The 27,500-nt window shown below is 46.6% G+C and overlaps 1 protein-coding gene across 1 annotated transcript in view; it reads left to right on the top strand.

Annotated features, from left to right (window-relative positions):
- The window catches only part of si:dkey-22o22.2 (neural-cadherin), a 188,443-nt gene that overhangs the window by 127,692 nt on the left and 33,251 nt on the right, over positions 1-27,500 (top strand). The window contains 4 exon segments of the mRNA XM_065957955.1: positions 15,565-15,814; positions 23,323-23,450; positions 23,529-23,715; positions 23,801-23,944. Coding sequence (XP_065814027.1) covers positions 15,565-15,814; positions 23,323-23,450; positions 23,529-23,715; positions 23,801-23,944 — 709 coding nt within the window.

The raw sequence follows: 27,500 nt of genomic DNA, 5'->3' as shown, positions 1-27,500 counted from the left end.
AACACTATGCAGGTCAGACCCAAGAATATTCCAGAACCTCTTAAAAAAGTCTGTGGACAACCCATCTATTCCAGGTGCTCTTCCTGTTGCCATCTGAGTGACAGCAGCAGTGAGCTCCTCCAGAGACAGCTCCCCTTCCAGAAGAGACCTCTCCTCCACACTGAGCTGAGGGAGACCCTCCAGGAGCTCCCTGCGACACTCCTGGCTGCAACTCTCTGCTCCAAACAGATCCTCATAGAACTGCATGGCGTGACTGCTCATTTCCTTTGGATCAGCTGTTATTCGACCTCCTGGCAGTTTCAGACAAGTCAGCAGCTTTTTTTGAGCCACAGATCTCTCAAGATTGAAAAAGAAAGACGTTGGGGCATCCATGTCTTTGAGTTGAAGGAAACGACTCCGCACAAGAGCTCCCTTCACCCTCTCCTGCAGGAAAGAGCTCAACTCCATACGTTTCTCCTTCAGCAGGGTACCAGCGGTGGGATCCACACTCCCATTTAACCCCTCCTCAAGGTTCTTAATGTTGTCCTCAAGATTTTTAATGACTGTTTTTAATCTAGCAGAAGAGTGTGACGTGTACTGCTGACAAAAAACACGAATCTGAGCTTTACCAACCTCCCACCAAAGCTTCAAAGAATCAAACTCAACTTTTCTTAATTGCCACTGATCCCAAAAACACCCAAAGTTTTTACAGAAAACATTGTCCAGTAGAAGCTTGTTATTAAAATGCCAGAAGGACTTAGCCCTTTCACCTGGTGAAATAATCAGCTCCACACTAACAAAATGGTGATCAGTGAAGCCGACAGGCAGAATATTACAATGAATTAATCTGGGGTTGAGAGTTCTGGAGATGTAAACCCTATCCAGTCTAGCTGCACACACCCTGTTACTGTTAACCCTGACCCATGTATACTGTCTGGATTGTGGATGTTTCACTCTAAATGTGTCCAACAAATCCAGGTGAGAGATGACAGTGTTTAAAGTCTGGGATGAATGTGGATGTGGCTCCTCTCCTATTCTATCCACGGTGAAATCAAGTGTGCAGTTAAAATCACCACCAAGAATGATCTGATCCTGATTATAGATCAGTAACTCCTTTTGGAGGCGGGTATAGAAAGCTACCCTTTCAGCTCCATTATTTGGAGCATAAATATTAGTGAAGCAGAAAACAGTGTCCTCTATTTCTGCTCTTACAATTAAAAGCCTTCCCTTTACAATTTCAGCACAAGAGACGATCTTTACATTTGCAGATGCTCTAAACAAAATGGCTACTCCTGCACTAAGGTTGGTGCCATGGCTAAGGTAGTTAGAGCCCTCCCACCATAAACCCCAATCTGTCTCATCTGATGGTGTGGTATGAGTCTCTTGTAAAAACAAGATATCAATGTTTTTCTGAGTTGAGATCTCAGAGATAAGGCCCCTTTTCTGTCTGTCTCTCCCACCATTAATGTTAAGAGATCCTATCTTAAGACTCCTCATAGAAAGATCAGAGAGAAAGAACAGACAAGTAGACACAAACAGGGAGCAGTAGAAGAAGAAAAACACCTTGTGATGCATGATCATTTCTTTGTCTTCTTCACACTCTTACGTCCAACTTTCCTCAGTGCGGTGATGTGCTTTTTAAGATGGAACCGTTTTTTTCGCGTCCAGGAGGTCAAACCCAACCTGTCTTTTCAGTATGCTGACTGACTTTATGAACTTTTCAGTATCACTAAAGTAGTCACTGATTTTTACTGATTTGTTGTACGTTTCATCCATAAATTGATTGATTGACTCTAAAGAATAAAGACCAGAGCCACTATTTGGCAAATCAGCAATGGATGCATTGTCTGACTCATAATCTTCATCCATGTCCTCTCCTTCACATGATGCCTGGCTACAACACACTGTTTACCTTCCTTCAATGAAACATCTACAACTGCAGAACTTGTGGAATCTTCAGTTTTATCATTATCTACAGTCTGTGATTTTTCTGTAGCCTGAGAGCTGGTCGAAGCCACTTCTACCTCAGCCACGGCCTCAGCACAAGGCGCAGGCGCGGACGCGGCCTCTGCCGCAGGCACGGGCGCGGACGCGGCCTCCGCCCCAGGCGCGGACGCGGACGCGGCCTCCGCCCCAGGCCAGGGCACGAACGCGGCCCCCGTCCCAGGCACGGACGCGGACGCGGCCTCCGCCCCAGGCACGGGCGCGGACGCGGCCTCCGCCCCAGGCGCGGACGCGGACGCGGCCCCCGCCACATGCGCCACACTAACAGAGCCGCCCGCGTCAGCGGCAGCACTAGCCGCCTCCTGCTGTCTGTGCGGACACGCAAAACGTTTGTGTCCCACATCACCACACTCAAAACACTTCAGTTGTCCCGAGCTCGCATACACCATATAAGAAGCGTCACCGTGTTTCACTCTAAAGGAAACCTCCAGAGTCTGTGTGGGCGAATCCAAAAACATGAACACCTGACGCCGCAAAGATTGGACATGTTTCAGTTTGGGATCTTTACACCCTAGACTCACAGTTTTGAAACCACTCGCAAACTTCCCAAACCTGCGGAGTTCGTTCTCTAACAAGTTGTTAGAAATAAACGGCGGAACACCGGATACGGTGATCCGCGTAGAGGGAACCGACAACGGGGAAACCTGCACAAACAAATCCCTAATGAACACACCACTCTCAATCAGCTGATACACAAGAGGCTCACTCTTCAGAAAAACAACCACAGCCTTGTTCATTCGGGATGCATACAAGAGTTTATCATGGCCTACCTGTTCACCTGCAGCTAACAGAACCTCCTCCACGGTGACAGTACCGTTCGGAGGGACTATCCGAACTCCCTGTCGGAGAGTCGGAGGTGGCGTCTCAGCAGACGCCATTCCTCCCTCCAACCCCTCCAACGATCTGTCTTACACAGCCAACAACACTCAATACAAATATGAAAACAATCTGACCTGATCGTGCACTTTGAAAACAGTAGAAAGGATAGCAAACAATTCAATCTCCGCGCCACTCGCAACACCACCACCGACACTCACACTCACACTCACCGGAAACCGGAAACCGGAAACCGGAAACCGGAAACGGAAACGGAGAGGAGAGGAGAGGAGAGGGAAGGAGAGGAGAGGTTTGGTTTTCAAAATACCTTTTATTTTACCACTACCAGGAGAAAATTATAACACTGTCACATCATCACTCAGATCAAGAGAAGGAAATAAATAAATAAATAAAAAATAAAACATAAAACAAAACAAGTGCAACAAAAATCACATCATCAACAAAAACAACATTTACTGCATCAAAAATGAATAATCAGCTCTCCATCCCCACCCACAGAGCACAAAGCTTCTTCCACAGCCCATACACTATTAAAGTCTTGCACATTGTCCATCATTTGATAATAGGCAAATTCTACCTTTAGTCTGGCCTTCAAAAGTCCCTCCAGAACCAGCACTGGTTCCACACAGCCAGTACCCTGAGCTCGGTTCTTGCGTGTAAGCCAAATGGCCAACTTAGCCGAGCCAGATAAAAAGTTCATCAGTGTATGTACAGTCTTTTTCTTTGCAGAATACTTTGGCCCAAAAACAAACACTGCATAAGAGAAATCCTCCCCGAGAGCTTCAAACAAGCTTTTCATAAGGACAAACAAGAGTGAGAGCCTGGGACACTCAACAAACAGATGAGACAAAGTTTCAGTTAGTGAACAAAACAAACACTCCTCTCCCACCCCTGGATCAATGTGCGCTCTGTATCTGTTCGTGGCTATAACCCCATGCACAACTCTCCACTGGAGATCTGCTGTTCTCTTCTCAACAGGCAGCTTGTACAGGGACCGCCAGCTGCCTTTCGGGGAAACCTCCGGGCCAAAAAACTCGATCCACCTCGACTCTTTCACTCCCGACAGACCACGAAGATGTAGGACCTTAACACAGGACTGATAGAGTGCCTTTTTCCCTGCATCCTGGAACTTTCCCAGAACAGGAGTACTAAAGGACAGCAGTCCACCTCCTCTTTCCTGCCACTCCCCGACATCTGGGGTAACAGACAAAGATGGGAAGCTGTATTCGCCCTCTTCACTCCACTGCTCACACAGATTCTCAATGTTTAGAAATGTCACAAGTTTTACTGGAAGTGCAGCAAAGACTTCCTCCACCACTCTTTCAACCACCCGGCAGGAGGTGATATTGGTCCTTTCTTTGAGGGCGTCCAGGGTCAGTCTTACCAGGTGACCCAGTTTTGTGCAGCCTGCCTCTCTGAAACTGGCCCGGAGACTGGCTGACTGCAAAGTTGGAGTCCTTATGAAATCATTAAAAAATAACGGTTCCTCAAAGATCCACATTCCCAGACTCTCAGTTTTTTCCCTTTTGAATGTGTACATTTTCCATGCCTGCATTACAGACATATAAAAGGATGTTAATCCAGTGAGATCCACCTCCTCAAGCTTTAACAGAAAGAGCTGCTTAGTGTACCCCAGCCGTCCAGCTCTCCTCAGCAGCAGTCGAGCGATGTCCATCCAGCTGGGACCACAAGTGAAAAGGAGTCTCTGTGCAGTCTGGAGTCTGAATGAGGCAATTTTTGACTGAATGTCTATAAGTCCATGTCCCCCTTCAGCCACCGGCAGGTAGAGGACTGCCGCCTGGACCCAGTGTTTGCCTGACCAGAAGAAGTCCAGGATGGCCCTTTGAATGTCCTCCACCAGCCCTCTTGGAGGTGTCAAAGCCACAAGTCTGTGCCAGAGAGTCGAGGCAACCAAGTTATTGACCACCAGAACTCTTCCCCTATACGACAACTGGGGTAGCAACCATTTCCATTTAGACAACCGAGCGCACACTTTCTCCCTAACTCCCTCCCAGTTTTTACTTTTAAAGCCCTCGGTACCCAAATAAACCCCCAACACCTTCAACCCCTCCCTCCCCCACTCAAGTCCACCCGGCAGACTGGGCACTGCCTGGTCCCTCCACTCTCCCACCAATAAGGCACCACTTTTTTCCCAGTTCACCCGTGCAGCTGTTGCCCTTTCATACAGGGACAGGGTGTCCCGCAGACACCGAACGTCCCCCTGATTGGAGATGAAGATGTTTACATCATCAGCATAGGCAGAAATTGTAGGGGGACATTCAATGCTACAGGCCGCGGGCAAAGAAAGCCCGCTGAGCCGGTCCCTCAACCTGCACAGCAAGGGCTCAATAGCCAAGCTGTACAGCTGGCTGGAGATGGGACAACCTTGTCTGATCCCTCGCCGTACAGGGATTGGCCGACTCAACCCCGCCCCCATCTTCACCAAACACTGTGCATCCTGATACAACAAACCAACTAATGACACAAAACCATCCCCAAAACCAAAAGACCTCAGTGCAGAAAACAAATACGAGTGATCCACCCTGTCAAACGCCTTCTCTTGATCCAGAGACACAATGCCAACATTTAGATTATAGATTTTACACACATCAATGACATCTCTGATAAGAAAAACATTATCCATGATTGTCCGGTCTGGAACACAGTAACTCTGGTCTTTATGGACCACACTTCCCAGAACGTCCTTTAGTCTGTTCGATAAAGCTCTGGAGAGGATCTTGTAGTCCGCACAAAGCAAAGCAACCGGCCTCCAGTTTTTTAACAATGCCAGGTCACCTTTCTTGGGGAGCAAGGAAAGAACTGCTCTCTTACAAGAACCAGGAAGAGACCCGGTCCTGCAACACTCCATTAAAACACTATGCAGGTCAGACCCAAGAATATTCCAGAACCTCTTAAAAAAGTCTGTGGACAACCCATCTATTCCAGGTGCTCTTCCTGTTGCCATCTGAGTGACAGCAGCAGTGAGCTCCTCCAGAGACAGCTCCCCTTCCAGAAGAGACCTCTCCTCCACACTGAGCTGAGGGAGACCCTCCAGGAGCTCCCTGCGACACTCCTGGCTGCAACTCTCTGCTCCAAACAGATCCTCATAGAACTGCATGGCGTGACTGCTCATTTCCTTTGGATCAGCTGTTATTCGACCTCCTGGCAGTTTCAGACAAGTCAGCAGCTTTTTTTGAGCCACAGATCTCTCAAGATTGAAAAAGAAAGACGTTGGGGCATCCATGTCTTTGAGTTGAAGGAAACGACTCCGCACAAGAGCTCCCTTCACCCTCTCCTGCAGGAAAGAGCTCAACTCCATACGTTTCTCCTTCAGCAGGGTACCAGCGGTGGGATCCACACTCCCATTTAACCCCTCCTCAAGGTTCTTAATGTTGTCCTCAAGATTTTTAATGACTGTTTTTAATCTAGCAGAAGAGTGTGACGTGTACTGCTGACAAAAAACACGAATCTGAGCTTTACCAACCTCCCACCAAAGCTTCAAAGAATCAAACTCAACTTTTCTTAATTGCCACTGATCCCAAAAACACCCAAAGTTTTTACAGAAAACATTGTCCAGTAGAAGCTTGTTATTAAAATGCCAGAAGGACTTAGCCCTTTCACCTGGTGAAATAATCAGCTCCACACTAACAAAATGGTGATCAGTGAAGCCGACAGGCAGAATATTACAATGAATTAATCTGGGGTTGAGAGTTCTGGAGATGTAAACCCTGTCCAGTCTAGCTGCACACACCCTGTTACTGTTAACCCTGACCCATGTATACTGTCTGGATTGTGGATGTTTCACTCTAAATGTGTCCAACAAATCCAGGTGAGAGATGACAGTGTTTAAAGTCTGGGATGAATGTGGATGTGGCTCCTCTCCTATTCTATCCACGGTGAAATCAAGTGTGCAGTTAAAATCACCACCAAGAATGATCTGATCCTGATTATAGATCAGTAACTCCTTTTGGAGGCGGGTATAGAAAGCTACCCTTTCAGCTCCATTATTTGGAGCATAAATATTAGTGAAGCAGAAAACAGTGTCCTCTATTTCTGCTCTTACAATTAAAAGCCTTCCCTTTACAATTTCAGCACAAGAGACGATCTTTACATTTGCAGATGCTCTAAACAAAATGGCTACTCCTGCACTAAAGTTGGTGCCATGGCTAAGGTAGTTAGAGCCCTCCCACCATAAACCCCAATCTGTCTCATCTGATGGTGTGGTATGAGTCTCTTGTAAAAACAAGATATCAATGTTTTTCTGAGTTGAGATCTCAGAGATAAGGCCCCTTTTCTGTCTGTCTCTCCCACCATTAATGTTAAGAGATCCTATCTTAAGACTCCTCATAGAAAGATCAGAGAGAAAGAACAGATAAGTAGACACAAACAGGGAACAGTAGAAGAAGAAAAACACCTTGTGAGGCATGATCATTTCTTTGTCTTCTTCACACTCTTACGTCCAACTTTCCTCAGTGCGGTGATGTGCTTTTTAAGACGGAACCGTTTTTTCGCGTCCAGGAGGTCAAACCCAACCTGTCTTTTCAGTATGCTGACTGACTTTATGAACTTTTCAGTATCACTAAAGTAGTCACTGATTTTTACTGATTTGTTGTATGTTTCGTCCATAAATTGATTGATTGACTCTAAAGAATAAAGACCAGAGCCACTATTTGGCAAATCAGCAATGGATGCATTGTCTGACTCATAATCTTCATCCATGTCCTCTCCTTCACATGATGCCTGGCTACAACACACTGTCTTACCTTCCTTCAATGAAACATCTACAACTGCAGAACTTGTGGAATCTTCAGTTTTATCATTATCTACAGTCTGTGATTTTTCTGTAGCCTGAGAGCTGGTCGAAGCCACCTCTACCTCAGCCACGGCCCCCGCCCCAGGCGCGGACGCGGACGCGGCCTCCGCCCCAGGCACGGGCACGAACGCGGCCCCCGTCCCAGGCACGGACGCGGACGCGGACGCGGCCTCCGCCCCAAGCGCGGACGCGGACGCGGCCCCCGCCACATGCGCCACACTAACAGAGCCGCCCGCGTCAGCGGCAGCACTAGCCGCCTCCTGCTGTCTGTGCGGACACGCAAAACGTTTGTGTCCCACATCACCACACTCAAAACACTTCAGTTGTCCCGAGCTCGCATACACCATATAAGAAGCGTCACCGTGTTTCACTCTAAAGGAAACCTCCAGAGTCTGTGTGGGCGAATCCAAAAACATGAACACCTGACGCCGCAAAGATTGGACATGTTTCAGTTTGGGATCTTTACACCCTAGACTCACAGTTTTGAAACCACTCGCAAACTTCCCAAACCTGCGGAGTTCGTTCTCTAACAAGTTGTTAGAAATAAACGGCGGAACACCGGATACGGTGATCCGCGTAGAGGGAACCGACAACGGGGAAACCTGCACAAACAAATCCCTAATGAACACACCACTCTCAATCAGCTGATACACAAGAGGCTCACTCTTCAGAAAAACAACCACAGCCTTGTTCATTCGGGATGCATACAAGAGTTTATCATGGCCTACCTGTTCACCTGCAGCTAACAGAACCTCCTCCACGGTGACAGTACCGTTCGGAGGGACTATCCGAACTCCCTGTCGGAGAGTCGGAGGTGGCGTCTCAGCAGACGCCATTCCTCCCTCCAACCCCTCCAACGATCTGTCTTACACAGCCAACAACACTCAATACAAATATGAAAACAATCTGACCTGATCGTGCACTTTGAAAACAGTAGAAAGGATAGCAAACAATTCAATCTCCGCGCCACTCGCAACACCACCACCGTCACTCACACTCACACTCACACTCACCGGAAACCGGAAACCGGAAACGGAAACGGAGAGGAGAGGAGAGGAGAGGAGAGGAGAGGAGAGGGAAGGAGAGGAGAGGAGAGGAGAAGAGAGGAAAGGAGAGAGGAGAGGAGGGGAGAGGAGAGGAGAGGAGAGGGAAGGAGAGAGGAGAGGAGAGGAGAGGGAAGGAGAGGGAAGGAGAGAGGAGAGGAGAGGAGGAGAGAGGAGAGGAGAGAGGAGAGGAGAGGAGAGAAGGGGGAGGTGAAAGATGAGAAGAGAAACTGTCGCAGCAGAAAGTGTCAGCACGGAAAAAGACATGACTGATAAATCTTGAGACTTATCATTTACTTGAGTTATTTCAGTCGGGAGAGACGAGTCAATGAAACAAAGATAAATATTTGTCTTCCATGGATGTGATATTAAATTTGAAAAGCTTAAACCTCGAGAGGGGGATGAGGCGATCTGAGGATGTCTGCCCTGAGCAGCGGCGAGATCACAGACGAGAGGACATTTTCAGATTTGTATTATTCTAATCCTCTGAACGATACACTCTAGACGGCTCAGCCTGACAGGGAGACCACACACCTGCCGGTTGATCGATTTCACAGACACCAGATCTCACAGAACCTCAGGTGATCAAACTTGACTCCAGAAGAAAAAAACAAATATGGAGGACGATGGACGCGGTCAGCTGGCTGGCCTGCTGTGTATTCTGTTTTGCAGAAAAAGACAGAAAATTAGAAAAACTATACAGATGAACTCCTGGATGAGAAGACTGATTAAGTATACGACAAACCTTGAATCAGGCCACGCCCCCCCCAATCGCTATGGGGGGCAAATCGTGTGTGGCCAGCTTTATGATCTGTTTAGCGTCTTAAAGATGGAAGCTGAGCAGTGTCAGTGGACGGATGTTCAACGTGAGTCTGGTTCTGCTCCGGGTTTCAAACCAGCTACAACAGGTCTTTAGTCTTTCTTTATTCTGTTGTCACCATGACAACAACTTGATAGAGTTTGTTTTTTGTTATAACTCCTCATAAGCAGAACATTTCTTCCATCAGTTAGTCTCTCTCTCCTCCGCTGTGTTATCTGCAGAGAGGAGGAAGTGTTGTTTTTAAATTTAGCAGTGTTAATTAGGTTTGGTAATTACACACTGTTTAATAAGGTAGAGGGAGGGAGACGCTGTGACATGTTGGTGTGTGTGTGTGTGTGTGTGTGTGTGTGTGTGTGTGTGTGTGTATGTGTGTGTGTGTGTGTGTGTGTGTGTGTGTGTGTGTGTGTGTGTGTGTGTTTTATTATAACAGCCTGATGATCAGTTCACTCCCTCCTGTTTGCTTCCTCTTCCTCTTCCTGTTGATGTTTTCTGCTGATGAGTCTCTGATTGTTCAGTGAGACAGAAAATTTATCCTCAAGAATTATTTGCATAGTTTTTTAAAAACTAGAGAAAACATATTATAAAGAATAAAAAGAGACCGACCCACACCTTGTATATGCCACAAACACTTTAAAGGTCCAATCAGTGAGATGTGTAGAGAGTGAGATGATAAAGGTATCTTACTCTCTGATCATTAAAGGTCCAATCAGTGAGATGTGTAGTGAGTGAGATGATAAAGGTATCTTACTATCTGATCATTAAGGAAACATGCTATGTTGAAGTGCTGGCTTCTCTGACAACAATGCAGCAGCCAGTATGTCCTCCTTCTAACTTAAAAATGACTAAAAATGGAGAGAGGTTAGAACACAGAAAGGTTTACAGACCCATGCAGAGCTGGATAAACACTGAAGCTTCAGAGTCCACCACATGGTGACCTGCGGGGAGAGACAGCTCTCTACAATGTTTAGAATTTAGACTGCAGTACCCATTTTAAACACTAGGTGTTAGATAGCACAAATTAAAAAAAACACAACGATGAATGTCAGGTGCTTTTTGAAAATGCATAATACAGAATAATTGGTATAGAGATAATCAGTGTTAAAATAAAGATACTGGTCTTGTTTTCCTCCTCCATGAAGCTGACGGGACGATCTGTATTCCAGCTGCTGGTTCTCACTCACACCAGCTCCACCAGCTGAGAGTGATCTGCTGCGATATCTCCACAGGCGTTAATCTGTGTGGGAGAAGATGGCAAACACTGATCAGCTTAGCTTCAGCACACTGCCTGCTCTCATGTCTAATGAGATGATCTCTCATTAGTGCTGATTCTGTTCGCTCCGCTGCCTCCGCCTGCTGCCGGGCACATCCACACAAGACCGCTTACAGACGGCTTCCTGGAGAGGACCGACGTGTCCTGACACGACTCCTCACCTACAAACCTGCTGATGATCATTTTTAACTGATTTTAACACCTTTTAGATGTAAACATGTCACACCTTAAATGGTAGACAACACTTGGAGCTTTCATTTCAGAATTTCATTTTAGTCGAGTTGTTCATGGTTAAAGGAGCAGTATGTAACTCTGACACCTAGTGTTTCAAATGGGTACTGCAGTCTAAATTCTAAACATTGTAGAGAGCTGTCCCCCCCTCCTCTCTAGAGTGGATGCTCACTCAGGTCACCATGTGGTGGACTCTGAAGCTTCAGTGTTTATCCAGCTCTGCATGGGTCTGTAAACCTTTCTGTGTTCTAACCTCTCTCCATTTTTCAAAAGCATCTCCAATATTGATCCTAGTTTGAGCACGTTTCTGCTCGTGGAGCTTATTAGAAACATGCAGAGGCTTTTTAGGTCGGGTACAATCACTTCTATCTGAACCACTTCTCTTGTTGGTTTGACCTGATAACTGCTCTCATATCTGACAAACCGAGGGGCGTCCAAAACGGCCGTGTGCTGGGTGCCTTAAAACCGCCTACCTTCTCTGGTCCAAACAAATCCAGAGCATTCAGGAGCAGAATCTAAAGTTAGAAGGAGGACATACTGGCTGCTGCATTGTTGTCAGAGAAGCCAGCACTTCAACATAGCATGTTTCCTTAATGATCAGAGAGTAAGATCCCTTTATCATCTCACTCTCTACACATCTCACTGATTGGACCTTCAAAGCCTCTTTAGAAAAGAATAAAGTAGCTCAAAGATGTGGTGTTTGTTGTTGCAGCTTCATCACTCAGCATCATTTGTAATGAAATGTTTTGTTTACCTGAAAAGGATAAAAAGCCTTTCAAGGTTTGTTGGTACTAAATCTTTTATCAGAATTCTGATCACGAATGGAAACTCTGCAGGTGCTTGACAACATGTTGGTATTGTAAATGTTCTGGTTTCATTGAGTAGTCGAAGGTGAATTGACTAATCACACTTGAGAAAGCTTTTCGTTGCACTTAAGTAAATAGTCTGTTTGTTGAAGCAGAAAATGAAATCCCTGAAATCCAATTTTTGAACCAATTTCCAAAAACAAGTTATCTTTTTAATAATCTCCTTTAAGATGTGATCAAATATCTGTGAGAGTCACACTGACTGTGAGGCATCACAAAGGAAACGGAGTCCCGTCTTGACCTGGCATTGTAAAAGGGGGCGTTTGACAAGTTTACATAAAGGAAGTCTTGACCTGTAATCCATTTTATGTGTTATCAATACCCTCAGGCTTAGCCGAAAAACACACATAGCCAATAGCCCTCACAGGCTTTCTTCTTCCTGTCAGATAATGGAGGATGGGGTAAGGAGGATCTCTGAACTCTCACAGGCTATCAGAATCAGAAATACTTTATTAATCCCAGGGGGAAATGTGTTTGCTACAGTTGCTTATAACACCAAAAAATCAGCAGGAAGTACAGATAAGTTCACAATATAAAAATTAATAAAAATAGTATATCAATATAATAAGCATAAGTACCAAGTGAAAGCAATAATAAAGTAGTATAAGTAATAATCTATGTTCAAGCGCAGGTAATTGAAAATATAAACAATATTTACAAATCTAAATATACACTGATGGATTAAAGCGTAGATATTGCACTTTTGATATATAAATATTGTCCAGTTTTCAACAGATTGCACAGTTTTAGTAGAGAAATAGTCAAGGTAAAGTCCTACAGTCCTCGACACATCGGCTGCAGGTCCAACTCCTGACCTCGACCCTGTGATGCATGTCTGCCCCGCTCTCTCTGCAGGTGTCTTAACAATAAAGACAAAGAGGCGATATAATAATCTTTAAAGAGAGAAAGTGAACGCTGGTGGAGCATCAAACATCAGGTCGTGTGTGGAGGAAGCAGAGTGTCAAGACTTGAGAGAAAAGGGATTTACGTTTGGTTTCCTTACATTAACTTCCCCCTGCAGGGTTATTTCCTGGTCCTGGAAGTTTGTTGATCTAGTCAGCCTCGTCTCCTGGGGGTCTTTAAGGGGGGTTGCTGTCTGCAGGAGAACTGGTGCTGGTGCCACAAGCCATCCGGTCCTTAACTTAAGTAAAAGCTGTGTCGATATTCCCAGCAGGAAGTCAGGCACGTTCCCAGAGTCCTTTGGGCTTTCCCTCATTGTGTCACACTAGAAGGAGACCCCCGGGCGGACCCAGAGGTAGGAGCTAAGAGAGAGAGAGAGAGAGAGAGAGAGAGAGAGAGAGAGAGAGAGAGAGAGAGAGAGAGGTCTACTTTCACCTGCTGCCTGCCTCCTCTACCTGTCCCTTCATAATTAGCATTGAATTGATTTCCTTTGAACTTTAATGTGCTCGTTGCAACTGTGTCAACAAGTGTGTGTGTGTGTGTGTGTGTGTGTGTGTGTGTGTGTGTGTGTGTGTGTGTGTGTGTGTGTGTGTGTGTGTGTGTGTGTGTGTGTGTGTGTGTGTGTGTGTGTGTGTGTGTGTGTGTGTGTGTGTGTGTGTGTGTGTGGGCAGAAAAGACATGAGAGTGTCTTTAAAGGGGCGTTCGAGCTGCTCTGGTCGGCAGTAGAGAGAGAGTGCTGAGAGGGTTTTGGTGTTTGAAGTTGCAGACAGCGTTTCTCACTCAGCGTGTCTGCGTGTCTCTGTGAGGGAACATGTAACCTCTGCAGGAAACAAAGACTGCAGCTGCTTCAACGTCAACCGTTTCTCTTCTTTAATGGAGCCGCGGGCTGCAGACGGCGAGCTAACCTATGTCCCGGACCGGGTCTTTGTGTGTGTACAAAGAGATTGGATTCAGGTTTGCACTAACTGCACTTTAATATGGAAGCCCTGAGCGGACAAACATTCATACATCACTCTGACATCTAGACTTATTCTTGTTGATATCTCAGGATAACCACGCTGGTTTTCCCGTGATAAAGAGTTCATTTCTTGAGATGTTGAGAAAGTGCTTCTCGCCGGCTCTCTTTATTCCTCAGTTACACAGCTTTGATTTCATGAGACAACAAGAAAACAACTCAAATGAACTGTCATCACAGGAAAATGAGTTTTTAATGCACGTCCTCTAACACTAATACAAAAGTGATTGAACTTCCATAAAGAGTGTCTGCTTCAGCCCGACACAATAACCTGTTCCCTGGACTGGACCCACCTGAGGGCCCTTTGACCTTTAATCAGTTAAATGTGTGTTTTCAGTAGCGATAGCCGCATGCTATCAACACCGATTTTCCTACTGCACCAAGTCTGGTTTCATATTCACAACATGTGAGCGCCCGTCATGGTGGTGTCCTGGCTTCAACAGAAGGAGACTGAGGGACGCCGTCTGCTTGTATGTACAGCCTATGGTACAAACAGACGAGATGTGAAACACTAAAAACACTCTGATGATCAGTGACAGGTTTATTCAACTTTAAATGACTATTCATATTCTAAAAGTCTGTTCTGTCATGAACAGAAGAATCGATGTGTTCCTTCCTGTATATGTGTGGAGCAAAGAGTCCTCCGTGTGTGTGTGTGTGTGTGTGTGTGTGTGTGTGTGTGTGTGTGTGTGTGTGTGTGTGTGTGTGTGTGTGTGTGTGTGTGTGTGTGTGTGTGTGTGTGTGTGTGTGTGTGTGTGTGTGTGTGTGTGTGTGTGTGTGTGTGTCGAACAGTACAGGTCATACCCTTACGCTCAGAACATTAAATTGTGGTCGCATCACTCAACCGTGGAAAACACAATCCTTCCCTGCCGAGGCCGGAGTGTGTGGTCAGGAAGAACAAGAGCCTTAAAAGCACGCGCGCACACACACACACACACACACACACGCTCTCTCTCTCTCTCTCTCTCTCTCTCTCTCTCTCTCTCTCTCTCTCTCTCTCTAAGGTCAGATCAAACTGCAGTCAAGAGAATAATGACTCTTAAAACCTCTGCTGCTGGTGGATGCTATCAGGACAAAGAACACACGCACACAAACTCAAACACACACACACACACACACAGACAAACTCAAACACACACACACGCACACGCACACAAACACACACGGATCCAATCACATATTTTTTCACGCAGAAAGCATCAACAGAAAACTGATCTGAAACCTTTTTAGGTCGTTCAAACTTCTGGACTTTCCTCGCTCAGCGCTTGATGTCCATATAAGGATCTGACGCTCTGACCGTTGAAACGCTGCATTCTTAGTCGTACAGTTGTGTATCTTAAACTGTCATATTGTCAGTGAGTGTTTTGGTTTATGGATCTGGGAGACGTTAGAGCCGTTATGATGATGAACAGTTTGCTGCCGACAGCAAACAGCTGTGTAGTAAAATGATGTCATCACGGAGCAGGACGCCATCGTCTTCGTCTTCTTCTTCTTCTTTGGCTTTTATTCTGAGCTGGATTGTGATGACATGTGGGAGTTGTTGTTATGGCTAGGTCTGCAGCAGTGTTTGTGCAGAGCTGCATATTACTCTCTCTATTTCATGAGCTCAATCTGAGGGGTGAGGCCTATTAATATTCTGCAAAACAATCCAGAAACCACCGACTTTATCAGAGATGACCCTCTAAAGATGTGAGGTCATGTGACTGCTCTCTCTCTCTCTGCATGAGTACACACAGCGGTGATTCAAAGTGTGATTCAGTGTCCTCCCCTCTGTCCCTCCCATCAGACCATCAAGGCCACGTCCCCGCTCGGTGACCCCCGCGTGACCTACAACCTGGAGGAGGGTCAGGTCCCGGAGACTAACATGCCCGTCCGGTTCTACGTCAAGCCGAACCGGGCCGACAGCTCGGCGTCCATCCTGGTGGCCGAGAACCTGGACTACGAGACGACTCGCTTCTTCACGCTCAGAGTCAGAGTCCAGAACGTCGCCGCCGTGCCGCTCGCGTCCTTCACGACCGTCTACGTCAACGTGACAGGTGAGAGGGTAGGGGTGTGGTCATAAATGTCTTACTCTCTTATGGTCACGTTTAAAGGGATACTTCACCATGAAACATGAATCTGTATTGACATTGGGTCATATATGTAGAAATGTGAAATACATTTTGAAGTTGGTGCCTTCTTGGCCGAGAAAAGGCAGAAAGTGTCTTTTTGGCTCATGTGGATGAAAGACACCAACTCCCAGAATGCACTTCACCGCAGGCCACTCCCACTAAGGTCCTCGATTTCAGAATCAGAATCAGAAATACTTTATTAATCGCAGAGGGATATTCCAGTTTCTCCAAAATATACAGTATAGCAGTAGAAATCTAGAAATAAAAACATTTACAGATATATTTACTTCAACACAAAAAGACGTTTCCTCAACTGATTCAGAGATTTCTTCCAGAATTGATCTTGTAAATTCCTGTCAGAAAACAGACTCTATGTCTGTGTCCATAGACAAACAGTGAGAGCACCGACACTACCAGTCCGCCCCAGCTCGAGCCGGCCCCGGCTCCTCGTCCTCACCGCCGCCGATAGGCCGGCCTTATGTCATAGCAGCCAAAACACAAGACCAGCCTGTCGGCAGCAGCCGTCTCGCCGCTATATTTATGTTTTCTTGCCGTTATCAGCTTTCTCCATAGAGCCTGTTAGCATAGCTTCCAAGCAATATGGCAGACGTTAAGTTTCGATTCTAGGAGTGAGTTCCCACCCACTGATCTGTGATTGGTCTGTAGCTTCAGTGGTCGAAAATATGAGGAACTAGCGTTGTAGTTTCACCCTGCTAACCTCAACCTCATCTTGCGTCACTGGAAGCTCCTTTACAGACTCAGAAATACAAAGATTTCACATCTCAGGGGAAAATGAGGGCGGGATGCACGAGCATTCAAAAATACTACCAGGTTTCTAATGATACAAAGAATAATGCTAATGGGTGAAGTGTCCCTTTAAGTGCAGCAACTTTTCCAATGAACTATGAACCATGGGTAAAATATAGTTAGTGCCATAGTTAGGCCGTAAAGAAGCGATGGTTCAGTGGTGACCATCAGAGCTGCTGTGATGTGGGAGCGTCTGCAGCTCTATAGTGAGACACACTGCTGGAGGAATCATGGACTTCATATATCTGCTCGTCCCTGCAGTTTAAAGAGAACAGCGGCGACTGGATGTGTGAGCTCCACGCTGCCTCATTTTTTAACACTGACTCATTTCCCAATCAGGAGAAAACACTTCCTGACTTTGAGTGGCTTTAAACAAACCCACATCAGACGCTGTAATTGGCTTAGCGGAGCTAGAAAAGTGAGCTGACAAGCTGCTTTGTGGACTCTTCACGGTGTTGGGAGGATAATTCCTCACTAATAACTCCGTCTTCATTAGCGAGGGGAGACTCGGTCCAGGCTGGCGTTCTGATGGACGTCTGAAACCACAGACTGACTCCCTCTCTTTTTTTATTCCACTGGAGCTGATCTTTCATTTAAAATCAGATTTAATGATGTAAATGTTTCAGAGGAGAGGAGGGGAGGAGAGAGGAGAGGAGATGAGAGGAGAGAGTAGGTTTGGTTTTCAAAATACCTTTTATTTTACCACTACCAGGAGAAAATTATAACACTGTCACATCATCACTCAGATCAAGAGAAGGAAATAAATAAATAAATAAAAAATAAAACATAAAACAAAACAAGTGCAACAAAAATCACAACATCAACAAAAACAACATTTACTGCATCAAAAATGAATAATCAGCTCTCCATCCCCACCCACAGAGCACAAAGCTTCTTCCACAGCCCATACACTATTAAAGTCTTGCACATTGTCCATCATTTGATAATAGGCAAATTCTACCTTTAGTCTGGCCTTCAAAAGTCCCTCCAGAACCAGCACCGGTTCCACACAGCCAGTACCCTGAGCTCGGTTCTTGCGTGTAAGCCAAATGGCCAACTTAGCCGAGCCAGATAAAAAGTTCATCAGTGTATGTACAGTCTTTTTCTTTGCAGAATACTTTGGCCCAAAAACAAACACTGCATAAGAGAAATCCTCCCCGAGAGCTTCAAACAAGCTTTTCATAAGGACAAGAGTGAGAGCCTGGGACACTCAACAAACAGATGAGACAAAGTTTCAGTTAGTGAACAAAACAAACACTCCTCTCCCACCCCTGGATCAATGTGCGCTCTGTATCTGTTCGTGGCTATAACCCCATGCACAACCCTCCACTGGAGATCTGCTGTTCTCTTCTCAACAGGCAGCTTGTACAGGGACCGCCAGCTGCCTTTCGGGGAAACCTCCGGGCCAAAAAACTCGATCCACCTCGACTCTTTCACTCCCGACAGACCACGAAGATGTAGGACCTTAACACAGGACTGATAGAGTGCCTTTTTCCCTGCATCCTGGAACTTTCCCAGAACAGGAGTACTAAAGGACAGCAGTCCACCTCCTCTTTCCTGCCACTCCCCGACATCTGGGGTAACAGACAAAGATGGGAAGCTGTATTCGCCCTCTTCACTCCACTGCTCACACAGATTCTCAATGTTTAGAAATGTCACAAGTTTTACTGGAAGTGCAGCAAAGACTTCCTCCACCACTCTTTCAACCACCCGGCTGGAGGTGATATTGGTCCTTTCTTTGAGGGCGTCCAGGGTCAGTCTTACCAGGTGACCCAGTTTTGTGCAGCCTGCCTCTCTGAAACTGGCCCGGAGACTGGCTGACTGCAAAGTTGGAGTCCTTATGAAATCATTAAAAAATAACGGTTCCTCAAAGATCCACATTCCCAGACTCTCAGTTTTTTCCCTTTTGAATGTGTACATTTTCCATGCCTGCATTACAGACATATAAAAGGATGTTAATCCAGTGAGATCCACCTCCTCAAGCTTTAACAGAAAGAGCTGCTTAGTGTACCCCAGCCGTCCAGCTCTCCTCAGCAGCAGTCGAGTGATGTCCATCCAGCTGGGACCACAAGTGAAAAGGAGTCTCTGTGCAGTCTGGAGTCTGAATGAGGCAATTTTTGACTGAATGTCTATAAGTCCATGTCCCCCTTCAGCCACCGGCAGGTAGAGGACTGCCGCCTGAACCCAGTGTTTGCCTGACCAGAAGAAGTCCAGGATGGCCCTTTGAATGTCCTCCACCAGCCCTCTTGGAGGTGTCAAAGCCACAAGTCTGTGCCAGAGAGTCGAGGCAACCAAGTTATTGACCACCAGAACTCTTCCCCTATACGACAACTGGGGTAGCAACCATTTCCATTTAGACAACCGAGCGCACACTTTCTCCCTAACTCCCTCCCAGTTTTTACTTTTAAAGCCCTCGGTACCCAAATAAACCCCCAACACCTTCAACCCCTCCCTCCCCCACTCAAGTCCACCCGGCAGACTGGGCACTGCCTGGTCCCTCCACTCTCCCACCAGTAAGGCACCACTTTTTTCCCAGTTCACCCGTGCAGCTGTTGCCCTTTCATACAGGGACAGGGTGTCCCGCAGACACCGAACGTCCCCCTGATTGGAGATGAAGATGTTTACATCATCAGCATAGGCAGAAATTGTAGGGGGACATTCAATGCTACAGGCCGCGGGCAAAGAAAGCCCGCTGAGCCGGTCCCTCAACCTGCACAGCAAGGGCTCAATAGCCAAGCTATACAGCTGGCCGGAGATGGGACAACCTTGTCTGATCCCTCGCCGTACAGGGATTGGCCGACTCAACCCCGCCCCCATCTTCACCAAACACTGTGCATCCTGATACAACAAACCAACTAATGACACAAAACCATCCCCAAAACCAAAAGACCTCAGTGCAGAAAACAAATACGAGTGATCCACCCTGTCAAACGCCTTCTCTTGATCCAGAGACACAATGCCAACATTTAGATTATAGATTTTACACACATCAATGACATCTCTGATAAGAAAAACATTATCCATGATTGTCCGGTCTGGAACACAGTAACTCTGGTCTTTATGGACCACACTTCCCAGAACGTCCTTTAGTCTGTTCGATAAAGCTCTGGAGAGGATCTTGTAGTCCGCACAAAGCAAAGCAACCGGCCTCCAGTTTTTTAACAATGCCAGGTCACCTTTCTTGGGGAGCAAGGAAAGAACTGCTCTCTTACAAGAACCAGGAAGAGACCCGGTCCTGCAACACTCCATTAAAACACTATGCAGGTCAGACCCAAGGATATTCCAGAACCTCTTAAAAAAGTCTGTGGACAACCCATCTATTCCAGGTGCTCTTCCTGTTGCCATCTGAGTGACAGCAGCAGTGAGCTCCTCCAGAGACAGCTCCCCTTCCAGAAGAGACCTCTCCTCCACACTGAGCTGAGGGAGACCCTCCAGGAGCTCCCTGCGACACTCCTGGCTGCAACTCTCTGCTCCAAACAGATCCTCATAGAACTGCATGGCATGACTGCTCATTTCCTTTGGATCAGCTGTTATTCGACCTCCTGGCAGTTTCAGACAAGTCAGCAGCTTTTTTTGAGCCACAGATCTCTCAAGATTGAAAAAGAAAGACGTTGGGGCATCCATGTCTTTGAGTTGAAGGAAACGACTCCGCACAAGAGCTCCCTTCACCCTCTCCTGCAGGAAAGAGCTCAACTCCATACGTTTCTCCTTCAGCAGGGTACCAGTGGTGGGATCCACACTCCCATTTAACCCCTCCTCAAGGTTCTTAATGTTGTCCTCAAGATTTTTAATGACTGTTTTTAATCTAGCAGAAGAGTGTGACGTGTACTGCTGACAAAAAACACGAATCTGAGCTTTACCAACCTCCCACCAAAGCTTCAAAGAATCAAACTCAACTTTTCTTAATTGCCACTGATCCCAAAAACACCCAAAGTTTTTACAGAAAACATTGTCCAGTAGAAGCTTGTTATTAAAATGCCAGAAGGACTTAGCCCTTTCACCTGGTGAAATAATCAGCTCCACACTAACAAAATGGTGATCAGTGAATCCGACAGGCAGAATATTACAATGAATTAATCTGGGGTTGAGAGTTCTGGAGATGTAAACCCTGTCCAGTCTAGCTGCACACACCCTGTTACTGTTAACCCTGACCCATGTATACTGTCTGGATTGTGGATGTTTCACTCTAAATGTGTCCAACAAATCCAGGTGAGAGATGACAGTGTTTAAAGTCTGGGATGAATGTGGATGTGGCTCCTCTCCTATTCTATCCACGGTGAAATCAAGTGTGCAGTTAAAATCACCACCAAGAATGATCTGATCCTGATTATAGATCAGTAACTCCTTTTGGAGGCGGGTATAGAAAGCTACCCTTTCAGCTCCATTATTTGGAGCATAAATATTAGTGAAGCAGAAAACAGTGTCCTCTATTTCTGCTCTTACAATTAAAAGCCTTCCCTTTACAATTTCAGCACAAGAGACGATCTTTACATTTGCAGATGCTCTAAACAAAATGGCTACTCCTGCACTAAGGTTGGTGCCATGGCTAAGGTAGTTAGAGCCCTCCCACCATAAACCCCAATCTGTCTCATCTGATGGTGTGGTATGAGTCTCTTGTAAAAACAAGATATCAATGTTTTTCTGAGTTGAGATCTCAGAGATAAGGCCCCTTTTCTGTCTGTCTCTCCCACCATTAATGTTAAGAGATCCTATCTTAAGACTCCTCATAGAAAGATCAGAGAGAAAGAACAGACAAGTAGACACAAACAGGGAGCAGTAGAAGAAGAAAAACACCTTGTGATGCATGATCATTTCTTTGTCTTCTTCACACTCTTACGTCCAACTTTCCTCAGTGCGGTGATGTGCTTTTTAAGACGGAACCGTTTTTTTGCGTCCAGGAGGTCAAACCCAACCTGTCTTTTCAGTATGCTGACTGACTTTATGAACTTTTCAGTATCACTAAAGTAGTCACTGATTTTTACTGATTTGTTGTACGTTTCATCCATAAATTGATTGATTGACTCTAAAGAATAAAGACCAGAGCCACTATTTGGCAAATCAGCAATGGATGCATTGTCTGACTCATAATCTTCATCCATGTCCTCTCCTTCACATGATGCCTGGCTACAACACACTGTCTTACCTTCCTTCAATGAAACATCTACAACTGCAGAACTTGTGGAATCTTCAGTTTTATCATTATCTACAGTCTGTGATTTTTCTGTAGCCTGAGAGCTGGTCGAAGCCACTTCTACCTCAGCCACGGCCTCAGCACAAGGCGCAGGCGCGGACGCGGCCTCTGCCGCAGGCACGGACGCGGACGCGGCCTCCGCCCCAGGCGCGGACGCGGACGCGGCCCCAGGCACGGGCACGAACGCGGCCCCCGTCCCAGGCACGGACGCGGACGCGGCCTCCGCCCCAAGCGCGGACGCGGACGCGGCCCCCGCCCCAGGCACGGACGCGGCCTCCGCCCCAAGCGCGGACGCGGACGCGGCCTCCGCCACATGCGCCACACTAACAGAGCCGCCCGCGGCAGCACTAGCCGCCTCCTGCTGTCTGTGCGGACACGCAAAACGTTTGTGTCCCACATCACCACACTCAAAACACTTCAGTTGTCCCGAGCTCGCATACACCATATATGAAGCGTCACCGTGTTTCACTCTAAAGGAAACCTCCAGAGTCTGTGTGGGCGAATCCAAAAACATGAACACCTGACGCCGCAAAGATTGAACATGTTTCAGTTTGGGATCTTTACACCCTAGACTCACAGTTTTGAAACCACTCGCAAACTTCCCAAACCTGCGGAGTTCGTTCTCTAACAAGTTGTTAGAAATAAACGGCGGAACACCGGATACGGTGATCCGCGTAGAGGGAACCGACAACGGGGAAACCTGCACAAACAAATCCCTAATGAACACACCACTCTCAATCAGCTGATACACAAGAGGCTCACTCTTCAGAAAAACAACCACAGCCTTGTTCATTCGGGATGCATACAAAAGTTTCTCATGGCCTACCTGTTCACCTGCAGCTAACAGAACCTCCTCCACGGTGACAGTACCGTTCGGAGGGACTATCCGAACTCCCTGTCGGAGAGTCGGAGGTGGCGTCTCAGCAGACGCCATTCCTCCCTCCAACCCCTCCAACGATCTGTCTTACACAGCCAACAACACTCAATACAAATATGAAAACAAACTGACCTGATCGTGCACTTTGAAAACAGTAGAAAGGATAGCAAACAATTCAATCTCCGCGCCACTCGCAACACCACCACCGTCACTCACACTCACACTCACACTCACCGGAAACGGAAACGGAGAGGAGAGGAGAGGAGAGGAGAGGAGGAGGAGAGGAGGAGGAGAAGAGAGGAGAGGAGGGGAGGAGAGGAGAGGAGATGAGAGGAGGGGAGGAGAGAGTAGGAGAGAGTAGAGGAGAGGAGAGGAGAGGAGGGGAGGGGAAGAGAAAGTAGGAGAGAGGAGAGGAGAGGAGATGAGAGGAGGGGAGGAGAGAGGAGAGGAGAGGAGAGGAGAGGAGATGACAGACTCGTGTCCTCCTGCCAAAAACAGAAAAACAAAAATGATTAATCAAGCTTTTTTTAACCACTTTCTTTTTTTCATGATTTTCAGACGTGAACGACAACGTCCCTTTCTTCCTGTCGTCCACCTACGAGGCCACGGTTCCCGAGGGGGCGGAAATCGGCACCTCAGTCGCTCAGGTGTCGGCAACGGACCTGGACTCCGGTCTGCATGGCAAGGTGAGGAAAGATACCAGCTCTCTTACTGTCTGTTAACTTCTTCAGCTTCTCTTATTTCTCCTTCTCCTCCGTCCTCAGATCCACTACGTGATCCTGAAAGACGAGAGCGGGGACTCTCAGTTCTTCAGTATCGACTCGCGCAGCGGTGTCATCGTCACCCGAGCGTCCTTCGACCGCGAGCAGAAAGCGTCCTACCTGATCGAGGTCCAATCGCAGGACGGCTCCGAGTCCTCCAGACCGGGTCAGCAGGGGCAGCCCAACACCGGTGAGAAGTGAACTCCTTCATCCAGTTCATTCACTGTGTTGAGAAATGTTTCCATCATCTCATCATGAATCTGTCTCGTCTTCAGACACGGCCTACGTCAGGATCTTCATCACGGACGTTAACGACAACGCGCCGGCGTTCCCCCAGCCGGTCTACGAGGTGAGCGTGGAGGAAGACAAGGAGGTTGGCTACGTCCTCATCACGGTCACCGCCAACGACGAGGACGAAGGTGAGTGACATGAGGACGACTTTAGCATCTCTTCTTGTTTGAGGTGTGTGTTCTGTTAGAGGAAGAGGCGGGACATCAAAAACCAGCCAATCCCTGCTGCACAGACTCTGACTCCACATCTCAGCGTCTGCTGCGGGGACTTTGGCTTCACTTTTGTACAACAGGAGGAGGTGGAGATGTGATGTCATGTTTAAAAACAGTCAATGCTCTGAATGCTCTGAATGTTCCTCTCCTCTCCTCCCTCCTCCTCTCCTCTCCTCTCCTCTCCTCTCCTCTCTCCTCCCCTCCTCTCCTCCTCTCCTCTCCTCTCCCCTTGCTGTCACAGCTCATTAGCGGGTTCTGCTGCTCCCTTGAGGTCAACAGATTTGATGTTTGTCTCTTTGTTTGTGTTTGTCCCTCGCTCCTCTTCCTCCTCCGCTCTAAACCAATAAGCAGCAGGACGCGGGGAAAAGAAATCTGAAAACAACAACAGAACAAACGTCTCCCCTCCCCCCCCCCTCTCCCCCGTCTCTTTCTTTCTGTGTTAATGACGGCTGCTGGCAGCGCCTCACAGCCTCGGGGGTTTTCTTTACTCCGAGTGAGTGAAGGAAGGAGAGAGACGTCTGATTATTTGTTTTTTCTCTTTTTAATCTTTAACCTTTATTCCTTCTCTCTGCACGCGCTCACACTCGGTATTCCAGAGTCCCTCAGGAGAATCCAGAACTTCCCGTCGCTCTCGTGCACGCTCTCCAAACTTTGCCTCAGAGTGTGATGAGATTTAAGAACAGAGCCGTTTACTGTATCAGTCAGAAACAGGAAACAGATCGGTGCAGAGCAAACGTGTGGAAGGCTGCTCTAACAAGACGTGAGAATGAGAAGCATCAGAGTCTGAGAGTAAAGATTTTAAACTTTTTAAACCTCACTAACGACTCGCAGACACATCGTTTAAAGTCACAGCAGTGATTGAATCTGACAGCACGGAGAAACCATGCAGTCGAATAATGTTTCACTCTGGAGTTTAATTGACTCGATTTCTTCATCCTTCCTTTTAGTTAAATTTTAACAGCTTTAGTCGAGTTGATACAGTTTTTCTTTGCAAAGATAGTTTCTGGTTCTCAGGTGCACTCTGGCCAAGTAAAATATATTTAAAGACACTTTATGCAAATCTTAGAGCTAACTCAGTGACTTCACTGTTACAATGAAACTTAGAGAGTTTACTTTGATCTGAGATGCACTCGTCTCGTCTCGCTCCTTCTGTCTTAAGTCGTTGAGTCATTTTCTACTTTTTAACACTCAAATAAAATCAAACAAAACAAAGTAGAAATAAAAATGCTTTTCCCAGGAATGAAACTCGACTTCTAGTCTGCAGGAACAGTCTTCAAGGTGGATTCAGTAGAAATGCAAAATTCTGGGAATTTCAAAGTTTCCATGGGAATAAACGGGAATTTATGGGAATAAACGGGAATAAACCGGGATAATCGAAGGTTAGCCCTTAACAGGATCTTAAGAATAGTTGGGGAAAATATAGTTAAGCATTGTCTTGACTAAAACAACCAGATTTCATGCAAGTACACTTGAATAGCACACTGCTTACTGCAGGGCTAATGAGGCCACGCCCCCTACATGCACGGTGCACTCCTCCATCACATGCACACATGATTTCTAGAAACCTGGACCAGAGCACAAGACTTTTGAAGCCACACATTGTATCCCGTGGATTAAATAAAGTGATAAAGCTTTGATGATATTATGGAGTAATATGTTTTAAAAAATGTGACGTATGGTATTTATGTTTAATTTGAAAATATCACATAAAAATTAATTCATACAGTAGATAGCTAGCTGAAAAATTAGATGCTAAATAAGCTATATATTTACAAAATTCCCCAGCTTAACTTCCCAGGAAAAGTTTCTGGAAATGTAGCTGAAATGTTCCACCCCTTTGCAACCCAAGAGTCAGTAGAAATGTTGGTTGCAGCTTATAACATTCAAACTGCGCCCCTCCTCCTGAGCTCACCGCCACCAGAGGTGCACGCTCACCGCAGGGTTAGCGTGTATGTTTACAGCTTGTAGCTACGCTGCATGCTACCTGAGGATATAACATTTGTTTTAATGGAAGAGCAGATAATTTAGCAAGCTAGCACAAGCTAACCGCCAGTGTTTAGCAACTCTGCGTTGTTCTTCTTCAACGAGCCGCTCCAAAGTTCTCAAAGCGATTCAACCAGATGGTCACCGTCGAGCTTTGTCTGCTCAGCATGTCGCCTCACTGTGATCATATTCTCTCTGCTGCTACGTCCACAGTCGCTTGATTTATTATTATTTTTTTAAAGATTTATTTTTGGGCTTTTTGTGCCTTTATTGTAGAGACAGGACAGTGGATAGAATCGGAAATCAGGGAGAGAGAGAGAGTGGGGAATGACATGTGGGAATGGAGCCAAAGGTCGGATTCGAACCCGGGCCACCCGCTTGGAAGACTAAAGCCTCCGTACATGGGCCGTGCGCTCTAACCACTGGACCACCAGCGCCCCCACATTCACTTGATTTTTAGGTTCTGCACGAGGTGAATATCATGATGACACATTCCTACAGGTGCCATGGTTACTGGTCCTGTAGGATGAGTACTCAAGTCCTGCTTTGGACCCACTTTGGACCCACTTTGGACCCATGTGGTCCTCGTCTCAGTGAGGTCCCGTTAGGCATTACGTGTCTCTAGACTCCCCAGTTTTCAAAATCTGCTTGGCTTCACATTTTTCATTGTTACCAGATAAACATTCAAGCTGCTGTTTTTGTCTTGTTTGTGTAGTGTTCACTGGTTGTTGTTGTTGTTGTTGTTGTTGTTGTTGTTGTGAGAGTCTGGATTCAGTGTTTATTCCCCTCAGACGGATCCCCGCGAGCTCCACGAAGACGCTGAACACGGGATTAAGAAATGCTACGATAGCAAAACTTCTGCTGAATCCCTCCCAAAACGTAGACGCTTTATCCCCAGTTTGTGTCTCATCAGGGAGGCTCCGGGGTAATTAACAAACACCCCCTGACCCCGAACCACTGGGGGGGCGGGGGGTCCAGGATCTTTACTCAAACACCCCAAACCCTCCTCAAAGGGCGGATATGAGGGATGAGATTAAAGACACGATAGGACCTGATCCCTGCTGAGTCAGCACTCTCAGAGAGACAGATCTGATTAGTCTGTAACGATTAATCCACAAGACAGTCACTGTTGCCCCTCGTTAACCCCCTTAGTGACACCCCACGAACTGCTCCAAAAAACGACAGAAAGCGTTTTTTAAAGTGACATCCCTGCAGTTATTTTTAATCCAGGTTCCTGTTTCCACATATGTTGAGCTCTCAATGGGGGGGGGGGGGGGTCTCTGACTCACGCTGTAAAGGCTGCATCTTAAAGGTTGTTTTTAAAAGCACAAGCAGCCGTCAAACCTTCACTTTAAGGACACCAGACTGCTTTTATAACAAACTGTGGAGTTTCACATTTACAAGTGAAGGTGAGCTCTTCTTTCTAGCCTTGGAAAGAAGGACAGCGATGTGTAGGCTGTACTTTCCAACAGGAAGCCACGTGTGTGTT

The sequence above is a fragment of the Labrus bergylta genome, chromosome 8 (genome assembly GCF_963930695.1).
Source record: "Labrus bergylta chromosome 8, fLabBer1.1, whole genome shotgun sequence".
NCBI classification, from domain to species: Eukaryota; Metazoa; Chordata; class Actinopteri; order Labriformes; family Labridae; genus Labrus; species Labrus bergylta.
This window is presented reverse-complemented; position numbering and strand designations above follow the sequence as displayed.